At 43.8% G+C, this 10,479-nt stretch overlaps 1 protein-coding gene across 2 annotated transcripts in view; it reads right to left on the bottom strand.

The window, feature by feature from the left end:
• Positions 1 to 486: 486 nt before the first annotated feature.
• The window catches only part of HUS1 (HUS1 checkpoint clamp component), a 30,049-nt gene continuing 20,056 nt past the window's right edge, over positions 487 to 10,479 (bottom strand). The window contains exons 7-8 of one of the 2 annotated variants that reach the window (XM_022593226.3): positions 2,040 to 2,159; positions 487 to 870 (exon numbers count right to left, since the gene is read on the bottom strand). In XM_022593226.3, coding sequence (XP_022448934.1) covers positions 788 to 870; positions 2,040 to 2,159 — 203 coding nt within the window. In that variant the 3' untranslated portion in view covers positions 487 to 787. The remainder of the gene's footprint in view (positions 871 to 2,039; positions 2,160 to 10,479) is intronic. The other variant, XM_089917945.1, reaches the window with a different exon arrangement.

Raw genomic sequence — 10,479 nt, 5'->3', positions numbered from 1 at the left:
CCTGCCAGGACCTGCACCAGCTGTGACGTCCAAACACAAATGTGGGTCCTCACTGACTACTGACCCTGACCAAAGTCTCGTTTGCTTCTCCCCTTTCCAGAATGGCAGACTCAATGCACTGTGGAAGAAAGAACTGTGAGATGACAACTGAGACCACACCGGCCTCAGGGAGACACTGGGAGCTGGGGCAGCAGGACCACCTCACGGCACCACAGGGGCCAACTCCAGTCTCCATGGGCGTCATGACAAGGCCGCACCAAGAGCAGCCCGACCCCAAGATGCTCTGCGGGGTCCGCTCTGTGGGACAGAGGTGGCAGGAGGGCCGTCCTCACCTTCTTGAGCTCCAAGCACACGGAAACTTAAGTGCCCCAGGTCTGTTCCCACAGTGACATACTGAGCTGGAGACAGTGCCTTGGGGAAAGTACCAGGCTCAGCAAACATTATCTTTGCCAATTTTGATTACTACACCAATTCGAAACACAGGAGGATTTTTACAACTTTAATAAGAAAGTTTAAAGTATGAATAAATAAATTTTAACTTTTGTTTTCAACGTCTTAAAGGCAAAACAAAGCAGACAGAATAAAGAAATAATATGAAGAAATGTTTATCCAACTGTGTTTCATTAATTCAATTTCTAGTTAAAATATTATAGAAGGGAAAAAAAAAGTAAAAATACATAGGATTTCACTGCTGTGGGGACAGAGACAAATGACTTAGAACACATCGCCCTACGGCCTCTTCGGGTCCAGACCAAAGTCCCTGAGTTCCCCGATCCCATAGGTGGGGTTACGACAACGCTGGGATGAAATACTGCAGGGAGACGTCTTCATGGAGCAGGTCAAAATGAACAATCTTGTTCTTCACAATATCTAGGCAGAGAGGAAATCCATTACCGTCGAGACCCATTCCGCACACACACTTTCAGCCCTGAACACTGTAGCAGCTTCTCCCCCGAGCCTCTCCTGGAGCACCCAGGCCCTCTCAAGGTGACTGGTCTCAACTGGCCCAGCCGATGCCAAACCAGGGGCCTGGCCCAGGCTGACTCACCTGCTGCCGAGGAACAGGCCAAGGTCTCCAAGGAAAAACCCACAGGGCAGACTTCCCAGAAGCCACATGTACCCAAGTCACCATCCTTCCAGGAAAAAAGCAGCTTCCCATCAGCAGGTGCCCTGAGTGTGCTGAGAAGAGCCAAGCATGCAGGGCCTTGTTAGAGAGCAGGAGGCAGCCTGCAAGGGCAGGCACCATGCAGCCTAAGGTGAGCACCGAGGCATGGGGCCCAAGACCAAAGAGAGAAGCCAGACAAGAGGAAGAGGAGTGGCCGCAGCATGAAAGCAGCCCAGCTGCCAGGGCCACACCACCGAGGGCAGGAGCTGCAGGGGGAGCCATGGGGAAGGCCATACCTGAGGAAAGCTGGCTGAAGCTAGAACGAGGCAGGCAGCAGGAGAAAGGCAAACAAAGAGCACATGCCCAGGCTGCTGAGAGACCAGTCCCAAGAGAATGGGAGGTTGGGAAGGGACACAGGGGACCAGCAGAAGGACACTTCAGAAGACGTGCTGCACACACAGAGGTGGCGGTGGAGGCTGAGGGCGGCGGGGAGAGCTCCCCAGAGGCGGGCAGCAGAGCCAACCACTGTTAAAAGTCAGGAGTCAAGAGGAAGCACAGATGGCAAGACACCGGACTACTGCAACAAGTCAGGCTCAGACACAGGAAGGAAAGAAATGCTTTGAGATGGAAACTTAAATCCAAGCCCAGCGGTATCAGAGACTCCACATACGTAAGGTTAGAGAAACACAGCAAGACTGGGCTGGACGTCCCTGCCCACATGCAGCTTCTCTCCAGGTGCAGACTCACACATGACGCCAGGCAAAGCAGCCCACACCCATTGGCCAGGAAAACCCAAATACCCGACTACCCCAGAAAACTGGAGTCCACCAGTGACCGAGCTGTTCCCTGCATTTACGAAACTGCACACAACACTTAAGACTACAGTTGATTAAAGTACTTCAAGTGTGAAAAACGAATCAAAATGCAAACTTACTGCATGTGGCCTTTGTAGGATTTACTTGTTGTCCAGCAAGGAACTGTAGGAGCTTCCTAATGTCTATGTGCACTTCAGCCATTTGTTCTGAGTTTCTATCTTGAGAAGCATTTTCAGAAGCTAAAATGACAGAATATTTTAAGATACAATTATCTTCAAGTGGAACAGGGAACCCAGAGATCGTACGATGACTGTTGATCAATAAATCATTTAAATAAATGATTTACATGACCACTCACTTTAGCAGCCTAGAGAAATACTGCATGATATAAATGCAATCACTCACTAAACAAACATTTATTAAGTACTGACTCTTTTAAGATGCTATGCTACAGGAATTCCCTGGCGGTCCAGTGGTTAGGCCTCCATGCTTTCACTGCTGAGGGCCAGGGTTCAATCCCTGGTCAGGGAACTAAGATCCCACAAGAGTCACAGCCCCACAAAAATACTACGCTAATGTACAGGGAATCTTCGATTATAGGGACCTGAAATATGACCCAATCTCCTTCTTAAGGTCAAAGAAAACAGTTTCTCTTAGAAACATATACAGGACTTCCCAGGTGGTCCAGTGGTTAGGACTCTGCACTTTCACTGCTGAGGGCCCATGTTCAATCCCTGGTCGGGGAACTAAGATCCTGCATACCTCATGGCATGGCCAAATAAAAACCCCAAAAAGAAAAAAGACCATATACACCTAAAGCAAGGCCTCTCATTATAAAGTGGAATGAATGGGAAGAAAACATCCTTTCATCTCTGGGAAGGTATCAAAGACCCTCTTTGCTACTTACTAAAATAAACAAAATGAGGAACACCAAAATAAGTCATTTCATACAACTGTTGTCAAAGCTTTATTCACATGGATTTCACTTTGCTCCAGAAGCATGCCCATCACTATGAAGTAAAATTCCCTCGCAACGGTAAGCTACAACGTGTCTCTAATAAGCAAACTTGTAGTAACGAATTTTAATTCTAAAAGTGGCAGGAGCCTTACTAGATCTACTTTGGAACACACGAGTGACTAAAACGGCCTTCACAGAGCGAGCACCGTCCCCAGGGCCTCTGCCTCGCTCCCTGCTGGAGCTTCCCTCCCACAGCCTGCCCACCACCGTGAGCTCCACAGCACAGGGCTCTGACTCCTGAGCCAATCTGCTCAACCACCCCCTCATCCACTGCTTGCTGAACTGATTCCTAGTCCCTTACCACCTTGTATGGGACAAGAAATTTGATGATGCACGAAAAGCTAATATTTGCTAATATAGTTCTGTAAGTACCAAAGACAGTAAAGTAGGAAAAGTGGGTGGGGTTGGAGACAAGATAGTGGAGTAGGACTTGAGCACACCTCCTTACCTCCTCTCACGAAAACACCAAAATCACAACTAACTGCTGAAAAACCATCAACAGAAAAAGAATAGAACCTACCAAAATGATATTCTACATCCAAGGACAAAGAAAAAGCCGCAAGGAGATGGTAGGAGGGGCACATTCACAATACAATCAAATCCTACACCGGCTGGGTGGGCGACACACAAACTGGAAAATAACCATTATCCCAGAGGTTCTCCCAGAGGAGGGAGAATTCTGAGCCCCACATCAGGCTCCCCAGCCTGGGGGCCCAGCATCGGGAGGAGGAGCCCCCAGAGCACCTGGCTTTGAAGGCCAGTGGGGCTTGAGTGCAAGAGCTCCACAGGACTGGGGAAACAGAGACTCCATCCTTGAAGGGTGCACACATAGTCTCATGCACACCGGGACCCAGGGGAAAATGCAGTGACTTCATATCAGCCTGGGCCAGACCTACCCGCTGGTCTTGGAGGGTCTCCCGAGGAAGTGGGGGGTGGCTGTGGCTCACTTTTGTGGAGAAGAGGACACTGGCGGCAGAGGTAACACTGAGTACTCATCGGCGTGAGCTCTCCTGGAGGCACCAAGACCCGGCCCCACCCAACAGCCTTAGGCTCCAGTGCTGGGACACCTCAACACAAACAAGCAACAGGATGGGGGAATGGCCCCACCCATCAGCAGACAGGCTGCCCAGTCATCTTAAGTCAACAGCCGCCTCAAAACACACCCCTCCACAAGTCCCTGCGCACCAGATGGACAAGACCCAGCTCCACCTGATAGTGGGCAAGCACCAATCCCTCCCACCAGGAAACCTGCACAAGCCTCTAGACCAGCTTCACCCACCAGGGGGCAGAAATCAGAAGCAAGAGGAACTACAATCCCGCAGCCTGTGGGATGGCAAACACAAAAAGTTAGACAAAATGGGACAGCAGAGGAATATGTTCCAGATGAAGGAACAAGATAAAACCCCAGAAGAACAACTACGTTAAGTGGAGATAGACAATCTACCTGAAAAAGAAATCAGAGTAATGACAGTAAAGGTGTTTCAAGATCTCTGAAAAAGAATGGCGGCACACACCGAGAAGAGACAAGAAATGTTTAACAAACAGCTAAAAGATATAAACAACAGAGTAGAACAATTCAATAACTGAAATGAAAAATACACTAGAAGGAACCAATAGCAGAATAAATGAGGCAGAAGAACAGATAAGTGAACTGGGAGACAGAATGGTGGGAAATTACTGCTGCACAAGAGAATAAAGAAAAAAGAATGAAAAGAAATGAGGACAATTTAAGAGACCTCTGGGACAATGTTAAAAACACCAACATTCCCATTATAAGTGTCCCAGAAGGAGAAGAGAGAGAGAAAGGGTCTGAGAAAGTATTTGAAGAGATAATAGCTGAAAACTTCCCTAACCTGGCAAAGGAAACAGTCACCCAAGTCCAGGAAGCGCGGAGTCCCATACAAGACAAACCCAAGGAGGAACCTGCCGAGACACACTGTAATCAAATTGACAGAAATAAAAGACAAAGAAAAAAATATTAAAAGCAACAAGGGAAAAGCAACAAATAACATACAAGGGAATCCCCATAAGGTTATCAGTTTATTTCTCACCAGAAACTCTGCAGCCCAGAAGGGAGTGGCACAATATATTTCAAGTGATGAAAGGGAAAACCTGTAACCAAGAATACCCAGCAAGGCTCTTGTTCAGATTCAGTGGAGAAATCAAAAGCTTTACAGACAAGCAAAAGCTAAAAGAATTCAGCATCACCAAACCAGCTTTGCAACAAATGCTAAATGAAGTTCTCTAGGAGAAAAAGAAAAGGTCACAACTAGAAACGAGAAAATGAGGAATGGTAAAGCTCGCTGGTAAAGGCAAGCATACAGTAAAAGTAGGAAATCATCCACACACAAATATGACATGAAAACCAGCAATCGTGAGAAGACAAGAGTACAGTTTTGTATATATGTAGCCTGCCATATCAAAACATCATGGGAACTGCAAAGCAAAAATCTACAATACATATACACACAAAAAAGAAAAAGGAATCCAAACACAACACTAAGGGCAGCCATCAAATCACATGAGAACAAAAGAGGAAGGGAAGAAAAAAAACCGACAAAAACAAACACAAAACAATTAACAAAATGGCAATAAGAACATACATACCAGTAATTACCTTGAATGTAAATGGATTAAATGCTCCAATTAAAAGACATAGACTGGCTGAATGGATATGAAAACAAGCAAATAGAGAAAGAACAAACAAAACCCAAAGTTAGTAGAAGGAAAGAAATCATAAAGATCACAGCACAAATAAATGAACTACAGATGAAGGAAGTAGAAAAGATGAAACTAAAAGATGGTTCTTTGAAAAGATAAACAAAAGTGATAAACCTTTAGCCAAACTCATCAAGAAAAAAAGGGAGATGATCCAAATCAATAATATTAGAAATGGAAAAGGAGAAGTTACAACAGACACCAAAGAAATACAAAGGATCATAAGAGACTACTACAAGCAACTATACGCCAATAAAATGGACCACCTAGAAGAAATGGAAAAATTCTTAGAAAGGTACAATCTCCCAAGACTGAACCAGGAAGAAACAGAAAATATGAACAGACTAATCAGGAGTACTGAATTTGAAACTGTGACTAAAAATCTTCCAATGAACAAAAGTCCAGGACCACAGGTGTGTTCTATCAAACACAGAGAGGAGGAGAGTTAACACCTATACTTCTGAAACTCTTCCAAAAATTTGCAAAGGAAGGAACACTCCCAAGCTCATTCTGTGAGGCCACCATTACCCTGATAGCAAAACCAAAGATACCAAAAAAAGAAAATTACAGGCCAATATCACTGATGAACATAGACACAAAAATCCTCAGCAAAATACTAGCAAAAAGAATCCAACAACACATTAAAAGGATCATACACTATGACCAAGTGGGATTTATCCCAGGGATGCAAAGAATTTTCAATATCCGCAAAACAATCAGTGTGATGCACCACATCAACAAAAATAAAGAAACCATATGATCATCCCAACATGCGTCAACAGATGCAGAAGAAGCTTCTGACAAAATTCAACACCATTTATGATAAAAACTCTCCAGAAAGTGGGCAGAGGAAACCTACCTTAACATAATAAAGGCCATATATGACAAACCCACAGCTAACATCATAGTCAACAGTGAAAAGCTGAAAGCATTTCCTCTAAGATCAGGAACAAGATATGGATGTCCACTTCTGCCACGTTTTTTCAACATACTTTTGGAAGACCTAGCCAGAACAATCAGAGAAGAAAAAGAAATAAAAGGAATCCAAATTGGAAAAAAAGTAAAACTGTCACTGTTTGCATATGACATGATTCTATACATAGAAAATCCTAAAGATGCTACCAGAAAACTACTAGAGCTCATCAATGAATTCAGTAAAGTTGCAGGACACAAGATTAATACACAGAAATCTGTTGCATTTCTACACATTAACAATGAAACATCAGAAAGAAAAATTAAGGGAACAATCCCATTTATCATTGCATCAAAAAGAATAAAATACCTAGGAATAAACCTACCTAAGGAGGCAAAGACCTGCACTCCAAAAACTATAAGACGTTGATGAAAGAAATCAGAGATGACACAAACAGATAGAAAAATATACCATGCTCCTGGACTGGAAGAATTAAAATGACTATACCACCTAAGGCAATCTACAAACTCAATGCAATCCCCATCAAAGTACCAATGACATTTTTCACAGAACTAGAACAAAACAGTTTAAAATTTGGATGGGAACAAATAAGACCCCAAATAGCCAAAGCAATCTTGAGAAAGAAAAATGGACCTGGAGGAATCAGGCTCTCTGACTTTGGACTATAGTACAAAGCTACAGTCATCAAAACAGTAAGGTACTGGCACAAAAACAGAAATACAGATCAATGGAAGAGGATGGAAAGTCCAGAAATAAACCCACATACCTGTGGTTAATTAATCTTTTATAAAGAATCCCAAAATATACAATGGAGAAAAGACAGTCTCTTCGATAAGTGCTGCTGGGAAAACTGGACAACCACGTGTAAAAGAATGAAATTAGGACACTCCCTAAAACAGGAGTGAATAGGTGAAGGGGATGGATAAACCAGGAGTTTGGGATTAATGTACATAAACCAGTATATATAAAATAAATGACAAGGACCTACTGTATAGCACAGGAAACTACACTCAGTACTCTGTAATAACCTATACGGGAAAAGAATCAGAAAAAGAAATATATGTGTGTGTGTGTGTACATATATATATATATATATATATATATATGTACACACACACACACATATATATAACTGAATCACTCTGCCGTACACCTGAAACTAACACAACATTGTAAGGCAACTATATTCCAACAATTAAAAAAAAAATGAGAGGGCTCACGCCAAGGAGTACTTCCCAGAACTTCTCCTCTCAATGTCCTTGTCCCCACGGTGAGGCACAGCCACCCCCCACCTCTGCAGGAGACCCTCCAACATTAGCAGGTGATTTGCTATTATAAATAACGTAACAGGGAGAGGACTGGGGTTGGCGGCGTGAACACAGCCTGCACAGGGTTAGTGCACCACGGCTAGCCCGGAGGGAGGCTGGGGAAAAGTCTGGATCTGCCAAAGAGACAAGAGACTTTTGCTTCCCTCTTTGTTTCCTGGTGCGTGAGGAGAGCAGATTAAGAGCGCTGCTTAAAGGAGCTCCAGAGAGGGGAGCGGACTGCAGCTAACAGCGTGGACCCCAGAGACGGGCATGAGACGCTAAGGCTGCTGCTGCCGCCACCAAGAAGCCTGCGTGCGAGCACAGGTCACTATCCACACCTCCGTTCCGGGCAGCCTGTGCACCCCGCCACTGCCAGGGTCCCAGGATCCAGGGACAACTTCCCAGAGATAAGTCACGGTGCGCCTAAGGCTGGTGCAACATCAAGCTGGCCTCTGCCGCCACAGGCTCGCCCCGCATCATGTCCCTCCCATTCCCCGGCCTCAGTGAGCCAGAGACCCCGAATCAGCTGCTCCTTTAACCCCGTCCTGTCTGAGCGAAGAACAGACGCCCTCTGGCAACCTACACGCAGAGGCGGGGCCAAATACAAAGCTGAGCCCCGGGAGCTGTGCAAACAAAGAAGAGAAAGGGAAATCTCTCCCAGCAGCCTCAGGAGCAGTGGATTAAATCTCCACAATCAACTTGATGTACCTCCATCTGTGGAATACCTGAATAGACAACAAACCATCCCAAATTGAGGAGGTGGACTTTGAGAGCAAGATTTATTATATTTTCCCCTTTTCCTCTTTTTGTGAGTGTGTATGTATATGCTTCTGTGTGACATTTTCTCTGTATACCTTTGCTTTCACCATTTGTCCTAGGGTTCTATCCGTCGGATTTTTTTGCTTTGTTTTGTTTTATTTACTTTTTAAAAAAAATTTTTTCTTAATAATTATGTTTTATTTTAATAACTTTATTTTATTTTACCCTACTTTATTTTATTTTCTTTTTTCCCCTTGCTCCCTCCCTCCCTCCCTCCCTTCCTTTCTTCCTTTCTTTCTTTCTTTCTTTCTACTTTTTCTACCTTTTATTCTGAGCCATGTGGATGAAAGGCTCTTGGTGCTGCAGCCAGGAGTCAGTGCTGTGCCTCTGAGGTGGGAGAGCCAACTTCAGGACACTGGTCCACAAGAGACCTCCCAGCTCCACGTAATATCAAATGGCGAAAATCTCCCAGAGATCTCCATCTCAACACCAACACCCAGCTTCACACAACGACCAGCAAGCTACAGTGCTGGACACCCTATGCCAAATAACTAGCAAGACAGGAACACAACCCCACGCATTAGCAGAGAGGCTGCCTAAAATCATAATAAGTCCACAGACACCCCAAAACACACCACCAGACGTGGACCTGCCCACCAGAAAGACAAGATCCAGCCTCATCCAACAGAACACAGGCACTAGTCCACTCCACCAGGAAGCCTACACAACCCACCGAACCAACTTTAGCCACTGGGGACGGACACCAAAAACAACAGAAACTACGAACCTGCAGCCTGCAAAAAGGAGACCCCAAACACAGTAAGATAAGCAAAATGAGAGACAGAAAAACACACAGCAGATGAAGGAGCAAGATAAAAACCCACCACACCTAACAAATGAAGAGAAAATAGGCAGTCTACCTGAAAAAGAATTCAGAATAATGATAGTAAAGATGATCCAAAATATTGGAAATAGAATGGAGAAAATGCAAGAAACATTTAACAAGGACCTATAAGAACTAAAGATGAAACAAGCAACGATGAACAAGACAATAAAAGAAATAAAAAATACTCTGGAAGGGATCAATAGCAGAATAACTGAGGCAGAAGAACAGATAAGTGACCTGGAAGATAAAATAGTGGAAATAACTACTGCAGAGCAGAATAAAGAAAAAAGAATGAAAAGAACTGAGGACAGTCTCAGAGACCTCTGGGACAACATTAAACGTACCAACATTTGAATTATAGGGGTTCCAGAAGAAGAAGAGAAAAAGAAAGGGACTGAGAAAATATTTGAAGAGATTTTAGTTGAAAACTTCCCTAATATGGGAAAGGAAATAGTTAATCAAGTCTAGGAAGCATAGAGAGTCCCATACAGGATAAATCTAAAAAGAAACACACCAAGACACATATTAATCAAACTGTCAAAAATTAAATACAAAGAAAAGATATTAAAAGCAGCAAGGGAAAAACAACAAATAACACACAAGGGAATCCCCATAAGATTAACAGCTGATCTTTCAGCAGAAACTCTGCAAGCGAGAAGGGACTGGCAGGACATATTTAAAGTGATGAAGGAGAAAAACCTACAACCAATATTACTCTACCCAGCAAGGATTTCATTCAGATTTGATGGAGAAACTAAAACCTTTACAGACAAGCAAAAGCTGAGAGTTCAGCACCACCAAACCAGATTTATAACAAATGCTAAAGGATCTTCTCTAGGCAAGAAATACAAGAGAAGGAAAAAGACCTACAATAACAAACCCAAAATAATTAAGAAAATGGTCAAAGGAACACACATATCGATAATTACCTTACATG

This window comes from Delphinapterus leucas, chromosome 9, assembly GCF_059928025.1.
Source record: "Delphinapterus leucas isolate spDelLeu-1000000601 "Yukka" chromosome 9, BTC_Dleu_Yukka2, whole genome shotgun sequence".
Classification (NCBI taxonomy): domain Eukaryota; kingdom Metazoa; phylum Chordata; class Mammalia; order Artiodactyla; family Monodontidae; genus Delphinapterus; species Delphinapterus leucas.
The sequence above is the reverse complement of the archived record's forward strand: the minus strand, read 5'-3'. Positions and strand labels throughout refer to the sequence as shown.